Source organism: Ranitomeya variabilis, chromosome 3 (assembly GCF_051348905.1).
Source record: "Ranitomeya variabilis isolate aRanVar5 chromosome 3, aRanVar5.hap1, whole genome shotgun sequence".
NCBI classification, from domain to species: Eukaryota; Metazoa; Chordata; class Amphibia; order Anura; family Dendrobatidae; genus Ranitomeya; species Ranitomeya variabilis.
This window is the reverse complement of record NC_135234.1, coordinates 749,314,180-749,332,606: the sequence shown is the minus strand read 5'-3', so window position 1 is coordinate 749,332,606 and position 18,427 is coordinate 749,314,180. Positions and strand designations below refer to the sequence as shown.

At 45.3% G+C, this 18,427-nt stretch overlaps 1 protein-coding gene across 1 annotated transcript in view; it reads left to right on the top strand.

The window, feature by feature from the left end:
• The first annotated feature begins 2,032 nt into the window (after positions 1 to 2,032).
• Positions 2,033 to 18,427, top strand: part of LOC143817284 (putative N-acetylated-alpha-linked acidic dipeptidase) — a 93,917-nt gene continuing 77,522 nt past the window's right edge. The window contains exons 1-2 of the mRNA XM_077298553.1: positions 2,033 to 2,347; positions 13,361 to 13,469. Of these exons, the coding sequence (XP_077154668.1) occupies positions 2,224 to 2,347; positions 13,361 to 13,469 (233 nt within the window). The 5' untranslated portion in view covers positions 2,033 to 2,223. The remainder of the gene's footprint in view (positions 2,348 to 13,360; positions 13,470 to 18,427) is intronic.

Here is an 18,427-nt window from a genome sequence, read left to right as displayed (position 1 = left end):
GCGCGACGTACCGACGGACGTTGTGAAAATTCAGCACAACGTGGGCAGCGTATGTAGTTTTTCAACGCATCCGCTGCCCATTCAAAATTCCCGGGGAGGAGGGGGCGGAGATCCAGCCGCGCATGCGCGGTAGGAAATGTAGGACCCGACGTACGAAAAAACGTTCCTTTGATTGTTTTTTTGTGACGACGGTCCACCATCCAGTGCACGATGAATGCGACGTATGGCCACGTCACGATCCGTCGGCAATACAAGTCTAAAGGAAAAAAAACGCATCCTACGGGCACATTTGCAGGATGCATTTTTTTCCCAAAACGACGCATTGCGACGGAGGCCAAATGATGGAAGTGTGAAAGAAGCCTAAGAGGTAAAAAAAAACTAGTCCTATTGTCACAATGAACAGAGCAGATGATTCTACTCCTCTGTCTGTGGCATTTGTGTCTTGGCCAAGCCTCCGATGTGGCCATGGGGAGATTAATAGAGCAGAGATCCCAAAGCCTCTCTTTTTCACCCTTGGATTCAACTCTACCTGCATCCAGAGGACATGGTTGCAATTAAAATCGGGACAAGTGACACGCTTTCTAAGGCAGCACTCAAAATCCAGGTGTGTCCTACTGGGTTTGAGACAGTTGAAATGTGGTCTCCAGTATGGCACTGGTTCCCTGCAGACTCTTATGATTCTGTAGACTTTATGTAAGTGAACACAGCGCAATTACACTAAGTGACTCACATATAAAATTCTTTATTTTCCTCTCCTTCTGAACCAGACCACCACAGTGACTTCTCCCGTTGTGATTATTTTTAAATAATTATTAGTGATGAGCGAACATACTCGTTACTCAAGATTTCCCGAGCATGCTCGGGGGTCCTCTGGATAATTTTTTAGTGCTCACAGATTTAGTTTTTATTGCCGCAGCTGAATGATTTACATCTGATAGCCAGCTTGATTACATGTGGGGATTCCCTAGCAACCAGGCAACCCTCACATGTGCTTATGCTGGCTAACAGATGTAAATCATTCAGCTGCGGTGAGGAAAACTAAATCTCCGAGCACTAAAAAATACTCGGAGGACCCCCGAGCATGCTCGAGAAATCTCGAGTAACGAGTATACTCGCTCATCACTAATAATTATCTATACGGACTGGAACCCTACTCGAGCACCTACACATCTACTGGAGGGACGTATACTACCATGTATTAGCTATATTCTCCCAGTGATGACTCACTAGGCTGAGATCACTACTTTGTGTCTCTGACTACTTCCTTTTACAGCACACCTCCGCATTGTCCAACAACCTACAATTCTGGTGCCACCGTCAACAGTATCCTACTTCTACTAAAATAGTGTCCCACAGATAGTAATGTAGAAGAAAAATTCCAGCATCCGCCTTGTTTTCCCTGCCCTTCTCCCCCTTTTTTACCATCATGTTTTGTTCTTACAATTTTAATCCTAATAATTGAAAGTCATGTTTTCATTTTGGACACTAAGGTCGGATGTTGGAATTTTTCTTCTCCATTGATCGTTGCCCAGCTGCCGCTCTGGAGTCCTCACGCTGCCTAATTTTGATGGAGGCATGTCTTTTTCCATACTTGGCGAGCTGAATACTCCCTCTCCCTTTTCACCTTTTGTATTCATCCCACAGACAGTGCCTCAAACATAATATTATCCCACAACCCTCTAGTCCCTTCTCACAGAAATAATGCCACTTTTTTTTTGGCCATACACAGTAATACTGCACTTCGCACTGTGAACATTTATAGTGTCCCTTTACTGCCACCGTTCAATTACATTTTCCAAAGGGGCAATATCAAATACCGTGACTGTTGTTGAGGGCAGATCCAACCGACCGAGCTTAATTCTGCTCAGTATTAATGTTTTAGATCCATTTTTACCCTCTTTATTTTTCAATTTCTTAATTTCTTCTCATTTTCACAATTTCTGCTTGCTGGGAATAAAGTGGAAAACATTCTAATGTTTCCAGGCGGTTATTAAGTTGGATCATATAGGACTGGCTACTTCTGTGCTCTTCTGTGTGCATGGGAATGAGGGGAGAACTTTGACCTGGTAGGCAGCCAGGCGTACATTGGAGAAAGGGAGGGTTCGGCATTAATTAGCTGACGTTCATCTGCAAGCTGTTAACTTCACAAGTTCTGGCAGGAGTTTAGTATTCCTCCCTGCACCAGGCCTCTATGTGCCAACAACATCCACGCCACCAGAGAAAATGCTAAGACTGCTGGGCACTGAGGACTATGAGGTGGGCACCAGGATCAAAGGCGTCAACGCCCGCGCCATCTTCACCTTGGCCTTGGGTGCTGTGGGATTTCTCCTCTTAGGATTCATCATAGGTAACGTAGAACTTGGCACTAACTACCGAATCTCGTAAAAACCTGGGTAGAATAATAAGACTTTCTGTGTGAACTCCGTATGCCACAAGTCCTCTGATGGTCTCCTGCACCTTTCCGATGCGGAAAACCTGCAGTGATGTGAACCGCTGCGGATTTCTCGCGGTCGCGGAAGTGCACTTGCATGGATTCTGCGTTTTTAGATGCAACAGCTTTTCTGTCTGGAAATCCGGACATAAAATAGTAATCCCATGGGCACAAACCCTCAGACCAGTGACCTTCAAAAATCCACAATGTTCGTCTCATCTTAGGATGGTCAGTAATATTGCGGATAGTCAAAGGAATTGCGTCCACAGTGCGGCTGTCTAACAGCCAACTTTTTAATATTAACCCCATTGACAGCCTAATTAATAATCTTAAGGTGCAATACCAGGCATGGCCTATGGAGAAGAGTGGCGCTGTTTATCGGAAAAAATGACCATTTGTGTATACAGCTCCCCTGCTGAGCTCTGACTCTCTATGGCTATACACCCTCACTCACTGTTAGACCATATTCACACATCCACATTTAGGCACATAATGTATTATTTGTGTCCATAAAACGTGGATGAAGGGGTCTGGGAGCTGCACATTTGACCATCTACAATACATCATCAGATCTCAAATCAGCAGCTCCTGTCAATTTATACTGAAGATATTTTTTTGCAGAATGTGCATAAGATTTCTAAAAATCTCTTGCACTTTGGCATGATGAAGCGCGGCAGATTTTCCGCAAGCGAATACATGATGGAGAATTCACTGCGTTTTCACTACCTGGTAGGTAGCCTAAGGCCATGTTCACATGTTGCTATTATGCTATGTCTTGGAAGTAAAAAAGAAGCTGCAGCACAAAATACAGGTTTTGCTGCCCTTTTTTTGCTGCTTTTCTTGCTGTTTTTCATGCAACCAAAGTTCAGCTTTGCTTCCAGCATACAAGCATTAACCATACAGGGTGTTAGTCCACAAATGCAAGACGTATGGGAAACCATAAAACATTCTTGGGGAAAAAAAGGGCAATTTGATCAAATTATGTACAGGAGGGGAAAAACTTTTTAATGTCTGAAAAATAGTGTCTGTTCTGAAGAAAACAGTTGGCTTTATGTATGAAGAGCAGCCCTGAACTAAGGCTATATGAGTGTATGAAAAAATACACAATTGCAAATGTAAAAACTGTGCTTGAAGTTGAATTGTTTGGGCATTGTTTACTTTGACACATTGGTATGGCACCGAGCTGGTAGGGCATTGTTTACTTTGACACATTGGTAGGGCACTGAGCTGGCAGGGCATTGTTTACTTTGACACATTGGTATGGCACTGAGCTGGTAGGGCATCGTTTACTTTGACACATTGGTAGGGCACTGAGCTGGCAGGGCATTGTTTACTTTGACACATTGGTAGGGCACTGAGCTGGTAGGGCATCGTTTACTTTGACACATTGGTAGGGCACTGAGCTGGTAGGGCATTGTTTACTTTGACACATTGGTAGGGCACTGAGCTGGCAGGGCATTGTTTACTTTGACACATTGGTAGGGCACTGAGCTGGTAGGGCATCGTTTACTTTGACACATTGGTATGGCACTGAGCTGGTAGGGCATCGTTTACTTTGACACATTGGTATGGCACTGAGCTGGTAGGGCATTGTTTACTTTGACACATTGGTAAGGCACTGAGCTGGTAGGGCATTGTTTACTTTGACACATTGGTAGGGCACTGAGCTGGTAGGGCATTGTTTACTTTGACACATTGGTAGGGCACTGAGCTGGCAGGGCATTGTTTACTTTGACACTTTTTGCTGTTGCTCCATTTTGGATTTTCCATCTGAAAATCTGGTTCAAAAATCCAAAGTAACTTTGGTACATGTGGACATGGCCTAACTAAAAAAATCAGGTCTACACATGGGCTGTATAGACAAAACAGTAGGATATAGGAAATTTAGACTATTTTATTTGTTTGTAAAAATTGTGTAGGCCCTTTATTTTTAATTAATTTTGTAAATTCGGTTTTCATGGCCTGGAGGATGGGACCAGATGTGGGTCGTTTTGCACTTTGTTGCCCTGTTTCTCAGTGCTGCTGTTCAGCATCTGGAGATGATATGGGTAAATCTGACCTGCGGTAATAACAGGGCCTAGAATAAATGTGCTGATTTTCACTGCTGATTGTTCAAGTTTGTGTTTTCATATTTTTGCCGTGTCCCGTTGTGGTTTTTGGGCAGAATCCACCAAAAATTAACTTCAAGCATATTCTGATGGGAAATTGGAAAATGCTTAAAAATGCATTGTCATTGGGTAAATCTTCATTTCTATGCATCTGAGCAGGTTTTCAATAATTAATAAAGCAATTTCCGGGTAGATTGCACTCGAATACTGGAAAAAGTTAGCAACTCATGGATTAGCCAATTAAATGGTGACAATCTGCATATGGACACGCCCACGAGGTTCTGCCTAAGATTTATACCACTATTTCTGCAGCAAATACAAGCGATACAGTATTTCCAACATATATTTTCTTTGTGGGTACTAAATCCATGGAAAAAGTGTGGTGTTACCAACGTCAACACAGTTTTCCTATTACTCAAGAAATAAGTGTTGAATGTTATACTGTAGGTGTTTCGAGTAGCGTGGAGAGACAACAAGTAACCCAGATTTGGCCAGGCAAATTGCATCCACTGTTAGGGTATTGGATTGTAGATGTCTAGCAATAATAGGTCCAGTTGCCACTATTGTTGCGCACTTTCCGTTAAGCCAAGCCTACAAGAGATTGGCAATCTCCATAGGTAAGATCTAGGATCATAATGTAATTAGTGGCAATTAACCAAATTTTTAGATGATGGTGATAGCTCATTTCTATACCGTGAAATCAGTTCCTGATTTATGAAGGTCCTACCACACGAATCCCCAAAAAATGTTCCCCAAGAGGTTTACAAAGCAATACCCCTGATAATATGACCTTTTCCAAGTGAATGGGGCTGTGTTAAAGTTCTCACACTATGAGACTATGATGCTTACTAGAAATGATGAAGGGGCTATTACCCTTTAATTAACGTTCCTGACCATTCCTGTTCTGGATCAGTGAGGTTCCCACAGATCAGACTACAATTTCAACATGCAGAAAGTTCTTTATTTTCTACATGTTCAAAGAGAACATTCCCTATGGATCACTTGAAACCTATAAATGGCAAAAAAGCATTGCTTTGTGTTTTATGGTACATTTACTGGCCACTTTTTTTTTTTTTTTTTTACCACACTATCCAAAACACGTCAATAGCTGTGGTTTTTGCCCGTGTATTCTTTTCTGTCGTGTTTTTATGTTTTTGGAAGCCTTTTTTATTCTGTAATTTATGGCCTATAGGAGAAAAACACTAAAGTTGGAGACTTTGGGTTTGGAATTTAGGATAATCCTATGATAGTCACATCCACTATGACGGTCACATCCAATCTTTTCATAAAAGATGGGCCAAGGTTGTATAAAGTCCAATGTCATTTCTCAGTCAGCCTCCTGCCACAGGATGTGAAATAGTTTCATTGCGTAGTCTGTTGGAGGATCTGTAAGGGGGTTTAACCAAGCACTACTTCCCCCGTTAGGAAAGATGCATCCTTAAATTGTATTGCTTATTAGGTCCGGAGAAGTGACTGGCCAACCTGAGTTATGTCATTTTGGCTGTTATAACCTGCTATGATCTCTGGCTCTTTAATTGCAATAAGGTGTAGGCCTTTAAGCTATAGATTAGTATTCAGGCAAGCCAGTTACTTAGCACAATAAGAGAGATTGGAACAAGACTGCAGCCTAGTGTAGTCTATCATGGAGAGGGAGACAAAGCCTGTTAGTGGATACGGACCCCTCTCTGGTGACTACCTGTTAGCAACTTCAAAAGTGGAGGTACGCCCTGACATAAAAAATAGACGATGGGCAGCTAAAGCATTATGTCATGACTCCTTCCCTGTCCCTAATGCTAAGGCCTCTTTCACATTTCCGTTTTTTGCCATCTGTCGCAATCCGTCGTTTTGGTAAAAAAAAAAAATGGATCCTACAAATGTGCCCGCAGGATCCGTTTTTTTTTGCCATAGACTTTTATTGACGATGGATTGCGACGAATGGCCACACGTTGCATCCGTCATACAATGGATGCGTCGTGATTTTGTGACCCGTTGTGACAAAAAAACGTTCAAGGGAACCGTGCATGTGCAGCCGGAACTCCGCCCCCTACTCCCCGGAATTCATAATGGGCAGCTGATGCGTCTGAAAACTGCATCTGCTGCCCACGTTGTGCACAATTGTGCACAACGTACGTCGGGCCAACGGTTTGCGACAGCCCCGTACCGATGGAAATGTGAAAGAGGCCTAAGGGTACCCTAGCACCCTGCTCCACGGATTACATATGATGGTGAAGACGCCGGGGTCGCGTACCTTGTCTTAGCTCCGGAATCTGCCCTCAGTCTGTACCATTCCCCACCCAGGGTAGAGGGGAGTAGTATTATACCAATATACACCAACCAGACTAATAAGGTAATACGAACAGGGGTAACGAAGAATATTAAACATGCAATTATAATCATACATATAACAAAGGAATGCACCGGGGAGTGGAGGATGGCTTAAACCAAAGTAGGAAAAGAAAGGGAATTATCACACACTTGAAACCAAGCAACAGTCACAGATATATCCACCAAATGCCTTCTCCAATAACAACCACCAACCTCCAGCCTTGCAGCATAAGCTAACTCTGACAATGAGTGCTAGCCAAGACCCAATTTATATAGGAGATGGGAGTGTCAGTGCACAGCTGAGTGCCTTAACACAGGAAAGCTTGCAGGAGCTGTCAGCTGTGCAGATTAACCCTGCACTGTTAAAAGAAATGTATAATATAAAGGTCAAATGCTTCTAAACAGTGCAGGAGTAGGAGAAATCAGATGCTGCGGTCTTCTGGTTCCTCTCTGTCGCGGTACACCTGTGACACATGAGATGTCCTAATGGAGATAGTGGTCTGTGTGTGCAAAGGTTTGCCTTGACCGAAGTTGATGATCCGAGTGTGTCTTGGAACTTTCCTTCCGCGAGAGTGCAAGGTGTGTCATGATGGCTTCCAAGAATGCTACTATAGCGGGCTGAGTTTGCCATTAGTGAAAACCTCCTACAATCCGTGTTGAAGAAAGTTGTTCCTTTTGCTCTGCAACTGTCCCTCACTGTCTCCTAGAGGTGTAACCACCAACCCCTGGCCACTATAGAGTGGTCAACCATTAAGTTTGAGTCCTCATCATGAGCCTGTTCCCACCTGCTTGTGCAGCGCCCCAGAGTCCTGGTCGTTGCAGTGCTGTGGCTTCGCCGCTAAGGGGAGCCATGGTACGTTCGATGGCACCGAAGGAGTTCCTCCAATCAGGTATCACAGACACCAATATGTTTCACAGCTGGGCCTCCGGGGGGAGCTAAGGGTGCTATTCATTAGGCCACTCCCCACCATAGTGGGTAAACTGGGGGTCAGGCAGGAAGTTAGAGAGAACGCTGACGGGATTGAACGGAGCAACACCCTGTGGCAGGGGGTGTTGTGAAGGGAGAGACTGTAGGGTCTCTGCCAGGGGTGGGATCCTGGCAGAGGCTTGGCATTGAAAGAACGTAACGGGTCCGCGCAGGCTCCTGGAAGCGGCGGGACTCAAGAAAGGACTAGAAGCGAGACAGATTGTGCTGAGTGAGAAACGAGATCAAGCAGAAGGAGAATACCAGCAGGGGTTGTGCTGAAAGAGGCAGCACCTTGCTGAGGCGCAATACCGGTGGCCGGAACGCCGAGGGAGTGGATTAGAATACAGCTTCAAGCCATACTCCAAACAGCGGCAGGACAGTCGGTCTCAGGCGGGCTGTCTACCACATATCACCTATGAAGTCTTGGGGGGCAATTGCGGGAGAGGGGCGTCTCTAGGGTCCCGGAAGAACTCCAGGCCTACCTGACAAACGGGTGCCATTCCAACCTGAATACAGGGAAGGGGTGGATTACAGAGGAACATCAAATCGAGTTGTGAGGGAACTTAAGAAACAGACACAACCGTTGTGGGGTCACTTTCCGAGAGCACAGCAGGGAAGGACTACAACACATAGCGCTAAGTAGGAAGGCACAGATTTCCACCTGAGAGGAGAACTCTGGAGGTGCCATTGGACCGGCCGGACTTGCGTAGCCTGGTGAACCGTATTCTGGACTGAGGACTCAGAGATCTCCAGTAAAGAGGTATAGAGACTGCAACCTGGTGTCCTCGTTATTTACCGCGACTTACACCCCACAACTGCACCGCTACATCGCTACCATTACTACCACCTATTGCAACGGACGTCCCCCACTGACGGACAGGGCCACGGACCGGGTCTAGCCACCGTGACAACCCCGAGACTGAGAACTAGAGGCCCGGCTCCGGGTACCCCTCGGCCCTGCGGCGGTGTGGGGGCGCTCCAACTTGGCGTCACGAACAGGATCTACTTTAGCCTGAAGAATCAGGTCATGTGTGCCTAGAGACTGTGATTTGTTGTGCTTAGACTGTACTTTATTGCAAGACTGTGTGCTGTGCCAGTTGCCGCCAAAATCCGCCGCCATTGCAGCGCTGAGGAGAGCGCAGGAAGAGAAGAGGGGCGTGGAGTGGGCGTAGACGAGCTGGAGAGCGCGAACAGTAATGGCCGCCCAGTCTAAGTATTTCTGTGTCCTGAGGATGTGCCCGTCAACAGCTGAGGTACGCCTCCTGATCTTGGTCGGAGGGTGGAGACCATGGGGACGGGGCCGCCCACGGAAGAGACCGCGGGAAGAAGACGCGGGAAAAGAGCAAGAAATGGCGGCACCAGAAGCACCACGCGGAGCTGAGTCGGCTCAGTCTGAGGCCGCGGCATCCGAGATAGGCACCGCTGCTGGGAGGTCTGACCCTTACCGAGTCCCCGATGGGCCGACCTCCGACGCCGTTATCGGAGGAACGTGTGGCTGCGGCCGAGGCCCGCCAGCTGGCCCGCCGACTGAGGGCCGATGCCCGCGTGCTCACCCGGGTGGGCCAACCCACCGAGATTAAGCTGTCTCCCATTGCTCCTTACCCGGGCCCGGCTGAAAGCACCCTACCTGCACCGGGTCTGAAGATCATGCCGGATGCGGAGCACTTACGGCGCCTTATGGCAGAGTGGCGGAGCCGGCCCCAGCCTGCAGAACAAGTGGACTTGGTTGGTGTCCCCGAGATCCCGCCCTCGCACTGGGGTGTTGTGGTGGCCTTCCATCCCCAGCAAGGGAGAGGGGTCATACAGGAGATTGGAGAGCCGATCCAGGTCCGGGTGGACCGAGAAGAGGTGGAACCTTCTGGCAGGCGGTTTGATTGTAACCTGGAGCCGGGGGACGCCGTCACCTATACGAGGTGGAGAAGGAACACCAGTGAGACGGGCTGGTTTGCCCGGGGGGTCCAACGATGTGTCGCCCTCCAGGCTGCTGCTGGGACACCAGAAGAGGATAGTCCCGGAGGAAAAGCAGCGGGACCTGACCCCGCGGAACCGGGGGAAGTTCGACCTCACCGCGCCCCGGAGAGGCGGGTACGCCTACCGACGAGGAGGACCTCCCGAAGAGGGATTCTATCTTTACTGGAGCCAGGACGGCGTCCTGGCTCACCGGACCGATCTGTGGGTATGGTGCAGCCAGGAAGGAGATCACCTTCCGCTGAACCTCAGTAAGATATTGCTTTCAATGTTGATGAAAATGTAAATAGTTGCTACTTTATTGTTTTAACTGTTCCTGTTGCTGCTAAACCCGCCCAGGGTTAATGGATCCCTCTGTTGACCCAGGATCCCCTTTGTTTGTTTTCCTTTTTCTGAAGTTTTTACACAAAGTTATACAAACTGCAGTAATCATGGACTGTGCATGATTCGAACTTCCTTTGTAAATAGTTTGCACCTTCTTAAAGGTGCTCCCTACTGGTTTTAGCCAAAGACACTTTGCGAAGATATTTGCCCTATTGGTTTGAGCCAAAGACACTTTGTGAAGATACCTTTTCTACTGGTTCTAGTTAGAGACACTTTGCGAAGATACCATACCGGTACCTTTGCATGGACTGGTAGGCTGAGGAGACGAGCTACCTCAGAAAGACTTGGTCCCCTCTTAAAGGGGATGTGAAGAATTGAACTTGAGAAAGATACTGTTGCAGAACAGTAATGCCATGATGATGCTTTGAAAAGAAATGTAACTGTTTTACATGAAAAGTTATATGTGTTGAATTTGTTGAAATGTGAAATCTAAATAATGTTTTGCAGAAAGAAAAGATGCAGAGAGCCCGTAGGGGTAGAGATAGAGATCTGCATAGCTGAAAGTAAGGAAGTAATGATGAAGGTGAGGATAGAAGGTCAACCCTGCGTCCCCATAGAAAGTTACTTTGTTACTGAGGACAGAAGGCGAACCCGTAGGGGTTAGAGAGTGAGTCCTTAAAGGAGCCGAGTAGAGCTGGCTCAGAGTTCTCTAAAAAGAAAGGAATGTTATGTCTATACTATGTATAGTAGCGAAAGGCAGTAGGCCCTGGCTGAACGGGGCGGTCCTGTAAAAGAAAGGAGAGGCAGTAGGTCTGGTGCCATAGGGACAGGCGGTCCTGCAGGTTCAAAGTAGGAGAATGTGAAGTTACCTTACCCTGTAATGTGATTATAGGAAGGCCTTTGGTAAACTAAGAGTGTATGTTTCTTAAAGGCAATGTTAATTTATTGTTCCAGAATTTGCACTAAGTAGAATACCCGGTTGGGTAACAGGAGTTATGCATAGCCTGTAATTTATAATGTTGACCATGTTTGTAACGTTAAAAGTGTCCTCACCTCCCATAAAGGGAAGCCTGTTCAAGTATGCTTATTGTTTTACACTCAACAAAATTGTATGTCTTTTTGCTAATCTGTATTGTTGTTTTTCTTCCCAGTCCCGGAGTACTGTGTTTAACCAGGGGGGAGTGCAGCGCCCCAGAGTCCTGGTCGTTGCAGTGCTGTGGCTTCGCCGCTAAGGGGAGCCATGGTACATTCGATGGCACCGAAGGAGTTCCTCCAATCAGGTATCACAGACACCAATATGTTTCACAGCTGGGCCTCCGGGGGGAGCTAAGGGTGCTATTCATTAGGCCACTCCCCACCATAGTGGGTAAACTGGGGGTCAGGCAGGAAGTTAGAGAGAACGCTGACGGGATTGAACGGAGCAACACCCTGTGGCAGGGGGTGTTGTGAAGGGAGAGACTGTAGGGTCTCTGCCAGGGGTGGGATCCTGGCAGAGGCTTGGCATTGAAAGAACGTAACGGGTCCGCGCAGGCTCCTGGAAGCGGCGGGACTCAAGAAAGGACTAGAAGCGAGACAGATTGTGCTGAGTGAGAAACGAGATCAAGCAGAAGGAGAATACCAGCAGGGGTTGTGCTGAAAGAGGCAGCACCTTGCTGAGGCGCAATACCGGTGGCCGGAACGCCGAGGGAGTGGATTAGAATACAGCTTCAAGCCATACTCCAAACAGCGGCAGGACAGTCGGTCTCAGGCGGGCTGTCTACCACATATCACCTATGAAGTCTTGGGGGGCAATTGCGGGAGAGGGGCGTCTCTAGGGTCCCGGAAGAACTCCAGGCCTACCTGACAAACGGGTGCCATTCCAACCTGAATACAGGGAAGGGGTGGATTACAGAGGAACATCAAATCGAGTTGTGAGGGAACTTAAGAAACAGACACAACCGTTGTGGGGTCACTTTCCGAGAGCACAGCAGGGAAGGACTACAACACATAGCGCTAAGTAGGAAGGCACAGATTTCCACCTGAGAGGAGAACTCTGGAGGTGCCATTGGACCGGCCGGACTTGCGTAGCCTGGTGAACCGTATTCTGGACTGAGGACTCAGAGATCTCCAGTAAAGAGGTAAAGAGACTGCAACCTGGTGTCCTCGTTATTTACCGCGACTTACACCCCACAACTGCACCGCTACATCGCTACCATTACTACCACCTATTGCACCGGACGTCCCCCACTGACGGACAGGGCCACGGACCGGGTCTAGCCACCGTGACAACCCCGAGACTGAGAACTAGAGGCCCGGCTCCGGGTACCCCTCGGCCCTGCGGCGGTGTGGGGGCGCTCCACTTGCTTCATCCAGACACTAGGTTTTTGCTATATCATCTCAGAGCATGATGACGTAGGGGGCAGAGATCCTGATTCCAGCAACGTATAATTTACTGGACTTAATAAAATCCCTGTTTTCTCAGCTGCAGTTCTAAAAGTTATCTGAATGCTGTTCCCTGTACAACCCCAAGCACACCACTGATTGGAAGCTTTCTGCGTACACTGTGCATAGGCCATAGTCAGAAAGCTGCCAATCAGTGGTGAGGGCGGAGATAGACATAGCAGGAGGACTACATGGCACCAGACACCTAGTACTCTAGTGATCTCCTAGTGTTAAAACATTGATTTCATTAAAACTACAGCAAGCAGTGCAGCAAGTGATACATTGCTGGAATCAGAGTCTCTGCCCCTATATCATGCCGTCCTCCGATTACATAGCAAAAACTTGCTGACGAATTCCCTTTAAGTTGTTTTAAGCTAACCCTGCTGTATACATTACTGTCACTGCGCCATCCTTGAGACAGGAGATGTGTACAGGGTCAAAGACCACTCACCAATTCTGACCTTCATACAGGTTTCAACAATCTAGTATCACAATGCTCCAGTGGGACTGAAGAGTTTAGCTGTAAACTGTGACACAAGAAAAAATGGAAGCAATTGGGAACTTTCCACAGGAGAAGTAACGTCTTCCATATGGCCCGTTTACGTCAATAGGGTGTCTTTGTAAGACAGGACCTCCAGAGTAGGAGACTATATTGGTAATTGTTCTCCAAGAGTTGAGGATCCACAACAAGTAGGCAGAAGGTTTCCAAGTCAATCAGGACTGGGATCCACCCAACTGGTATAACATTTACGAACATAATACAATTTTATAAAATATATATTTCATTTTCCTTACATAATTTATCTTTCCTTCTAGGATGGTTTGCAAAGTCCAGTGAACACTCCAGTCCTTCTCAAACGCCGCAAAGTATGAGAAAAGCATTTTGGGATGAACTGAAAGCTGAAAATATCAAACAGTATCTCTAGTAAGTGTCATAACGAAGATATGGTGGACCCATGCCACATTTATCAATTCCTGATGTTTCTATCCATATAAATATACAAATATATAAATGAGTACACCCCAACAGATCTTTCAGAAAACCTTTTAGTTTCCTTTCAGAATCAACATTTTCTATGGGATATTGTACTACAAAATACTACACAAATGTTGGCCGTTGGACTTTATTTTGCACACACACAAACCAGAAATTTTCCTAACAAATTCATTAAAGGCCATGTGGCAAAAATGATGTGACCCCAAAAGGGGAAAGGTGTCTATCAAATCCCACCCAAATCATAGTAGATGGTGAAATACCAGTACAAAACCAGCGGTGATAGAGGAGCCCAGAAAAATGGGATCTTTTAGAACAAGTAAGAATTTATTGTTACTGAAATACAATAACATAGACAAAGGAGAGAAGTGCGAAAAAAAGTAAGGAAAGACAGAAAAATCCTTACATCTAAAAGAGACAACAATCCCTCATAGAGTGCTCCTGGAAAGTATTGGGCCCTATGCAGTCTTTGGGTTGATTCCTATGGTAAGCAGATAGAAGCATCAGCTGTGGCCCTACTAAATTGGAGGTAAAAATACACAAAATGTACGGTTGATGAGCACACAATAAGTGCAGAGAAGATAATTAGATCTATAGACCAGTAGATCTATAGATCACCAAAAAGGGCAGGAATATACTAGAGTCCCCAATTTGCACATTAAATGTAGCAACCAATAAATATAGAAGATCACCATTCCTGACGGAGCTGAGCAGGTGAAACGCGCGTCGAGGCTTTCCTGTACACGTCTCCGTGTGCTCCTGTGTTGTTTTACGCCATGTCTCCAGGTAATTTCACCAGATATTGATATGGCACTATGAGGATTTGTATATTATCTGAAAGGGTTTGGCTGGTATGGTCTTGTTGATCATTATATGACTACATGCACCTGCCTATAAATGGTGACCTTCTATATTTATCGGTTGCTGCATTTTTTTGTATTTTACCTGCAGTTTAGTAGGGCCACAGCCGATATTTATATCTGTTTACCATAAGAATTACTTCAAGGACTGCATAGGGCCTAATACTTTCCAGGAAAATTCTATGAGGGATTGTTGTCTGTTCTAGATTTTAGTGATTTTTCCATCTATCCCTAATTCTCTCCTTTGTCTATGTTATTGTATTTTTGTATATCACTATTGTGATTTTTGTAACAAAACATTTTTACTTGTTCTCAAATATCCCTTGTTTTTTGGTCTCCTCTATCACCGCCTGACTGGTTATGGACTGATATTTCCCATATACTGTGATTTGGATGGGATTTGATAGAGACGTCCCCCTTTTTGGGTCTTACAATTGCATTAGGGGTAGATCCCACTACTCGGTAGTCATATTTTTGCAACAGGTTAACCTATTTAAAAGATAAGTACACCCCAATGAAACTAAAGTTTAGACTACTAAATTGTTCTTCTGTCTAGTGAGATATTGAGTAAAATCTTACTTTTCAAAGGGGGTGTACTTACTTATGCTTAGCAGTGAACATACAGTATAAAAGCCAGCCTGGGACCAAGACTCCCAGGCAACTAGACCAAGTGGTACGTCCGTGTTGGCTTGTTCTGGTGCTGTTCCCTTGCCTGGTCTCGCTCCACTATGCGTTTGTGTCATGATCCAGTCCGGGGTTTGTTTCTGATTATTCTCTCCCCGGGATGGTCATGCGGGGGCTAATATTCCTTGCCTCGTTTTGGGATTTGTCTGACTATTTCAGTCTGCTCTTACCTGAAAGCAGTGTCAGTTATAGTTCCTGTCTTTGGCTTGAGCAGCTGACCCGTTATACCCTGATTTGTCCTCTGCCCATTTACCTAGGTCCCTTTCCTGTGTTCCACTGTGACTTTGCTCATTGTAGTACTTGCCCTCCATGTTATGACCCCTTGGTATTTGACTCAGCTTGTCCTCTGACCTGTTTGACTGTCTTGCGTCTCTGGCTTTCCTTCTCCCGTTCGGCTGACTTCTTTGGCTTTTTTTTTATCACGTCTATTGCTGTGTCCTCTGGTACTTTGTTCCCTCTCTGTTGCTGACCTGGCTTTTTCTGACTACTTTTTCACCACCTAGTGGTTCCTGCCTGCTGCTCTGTGATTTCACTGTGAGTGTGCCTGTTTTCCTTCACCGGCACCCCCCTGATGGAGGTAGTGTGCTACTGCGCTGCAGCAGGCATTACAGTTTGTATATAGAGAGGAGTCTGTTACCTTTAAAAGAGCAGATCAGGGAAAAGCCACTGAGGACCTACCTCTTGGATTAGGCAACCAAGCGTCTGGGTTCCTGGCCAGCTATCAAAGAGTATCTGTTTTTTATTTTGTTTTTGATTTTTATAAGTCAATAAAATACATGAAAATAAGAAACTTCCTTTTCTTTTTCCTCCTGGACTAATCATTCTGTCTCAATTTATGGGTAAAATCTGTCTTCATTGAAAATAGATGACAGTTTGTGTTATAAAGTTCTGTGGAGGAAGGAGAAGCTAGAGGTGGACACAGATATTCTACTGCAAGTTCTCCTTAAACGACAGGTATACTTTAAAAGTTAACTATCACGCTGTGAAGGTCTTCAGTAAGGAAAGGGTGCCTCAAACTGTCCCTGGAAGTGGGACCCTAAATATCCATATCCCAGGGGTACTCTTAAAGGTAGAGAGACCTTAGTTTCTTACCTTACTATGCTCCTATTAATACCCTAAACTCTCCCCTCCACCTACCCCAGGAGGCCTGGGACAAATAAGTTAGTATATAAACACAAAAGACAAACACAAAACTTGCATGCAAAAACTCTCACCTGGGGTAGAGATTATTGTTGAGCGATACCATCCGATACTTGAAAGTATCGGTATCGGATAGTATCGGCCGATACCCGAAAAGTATCGGATATCGCCGATACCGATACCCGATACCAATACAAGTCAATGGGACACCAAGTATCGGAAGGTATCCTGGATGGTTCCCAGGGTCTGAAGGAGAGGAAACTCTCCTTCAGGCCCTGGGATCCATATTAATGTGTAAAATAAAGAATAAAAATAAAAAATATTGATATACTCACCCCTCCGACGGAGCCTGGACCTTACCGATGTAACCGGCAGCCTCCGTTCCTAAGAATGAGCACGTGAAAGACCTTCGATGACGTCGCAGCTTGTGATTGGTCGCGTGACCGCTCATGTTACCGCTCACGCTACCGCTCACGCGACCAATCACAAGCTGTGACGTCATCGAAGGTCCTTCAAGCGCTCATTCTTAGGAACGGAGGCTGCCGGTTACATCGGTAAGGTCCAGGGGCCGCCGGAGGGGTGAGTATATCAATATTTTTAATTATTCTTTATTTTACACATTAATATGTATCCCGATATCGCAAAAGTATCGGAACTCGGTATCGGAATTCCAATACCGCAAATATCGGCCGATACCCGATACTTGCGGTATCGGAATGCTCAACACTAGTAGAGATGAATAAAGGGAAGGATAGGAAGGTATAAACCAAATGGAAGTAGGAAAATGGAGAACACATACACCAAAAAACAGCAAACAACAATCTCCAGCAGCAACTACAAACTCCAACTCCAACAAGCCAGGAAGTAAACTTTCACAGGCACGGATGAGAAGGTCTGGCCAGGTTCTAAAGAGAGAGATAAGGAGCAGCTGTGAGATGGAGCTATATGTCTCTTACCAGCGTACAAAGAGTCGTTAATCTCTTCAGCGCCAAAGGAAACAAAGGCCATTTAATATAAGGAACAAAACACACAGGCTAAATGGAAGACCTGCAATTCACAATACGTAATGCGTAATGGTCACCTAACCCCAGAACTCCCAGGAGAACCTGACACACTTACGACACTGTCATTTCAGGTGAACTTCTAGCAGGCTGTTAGTAACTACTTCGTGCTCCTCCCCTGCTCCCTTCTACGTAGAGTCTTATGAGCACCAACTGTTATTTCTTAACCTATTACTTGGAAAATCTGTCTTCTTAAAGTGCAGATTTTAACCCGAGAAGTGAGACTGAAAGATCAGTCCAGGGGGAGAAAGTAGTGGATTTCCTTCATATATTACAGCATTTTCATGTGTGCTATCGATTTATGAAATAGAAATGACAACAACGGTTACTCTATAAATTAATGTTTTCTCTGAAACGCTGCAGTGTTTGAGTAATATATGCTCTATTAGCCATTGGTTGTGTCAGCTGTCAGAATCCCTTTAAAAAGAAAAACAATGATTAAAAAAAAATAAAAATTTTGATCACTACCCCATTTCCCCAGTTAAAAATTAAGAAATAAACACACATTTGACATTTCCATATATCGTAAGTCTATATATAAAAATGTAAAATGTTTACCTATACTGTAAATGTTGTACAACAAAACAAAAAAGTCATTATTGCATTTTTGGTCACTTTGCTTTCTCACCTGCCATAAAAAAATGCCAAAAAAAGCTATTGAAATCTTGTATCTGTCCTATAATTATATCACGCTTGCTACACAAATAAACAAAATCTCACTGAAAAATAAAAAATTACAGCTCTCGGAAAATGACATCACAAATTCATGTTTTTGTTTTAAGTATTCAAAAAAAAAAAAAAAAAGTGGCAGAATATTTTTTTTTCACCATTTTGCCGCACTAGGAGTTTGGTTCCAACTATTGCAATGGAAGTGGCGCTTCCTTCATTGGACTTTGCTGTACTATTGCTATATCTGTTCATTGTGGGGATCCAGTGGCGCTTTCAGACATCCATCCACTTTCAGAACCGCGGTGCAACTCCTGTAACTTGAAGAGAAACTTGTTGCACAAAAAAAGTCTCCTTGAGATCAGCAGGGGACCCCCGACATCGGACCCTCCTCATATTAATATTAAGGAATATCCTAATGATTTCATATATCATTATGTGACGGAAATGCTGCTAAAAAGGCATGTCATCCGAAAAT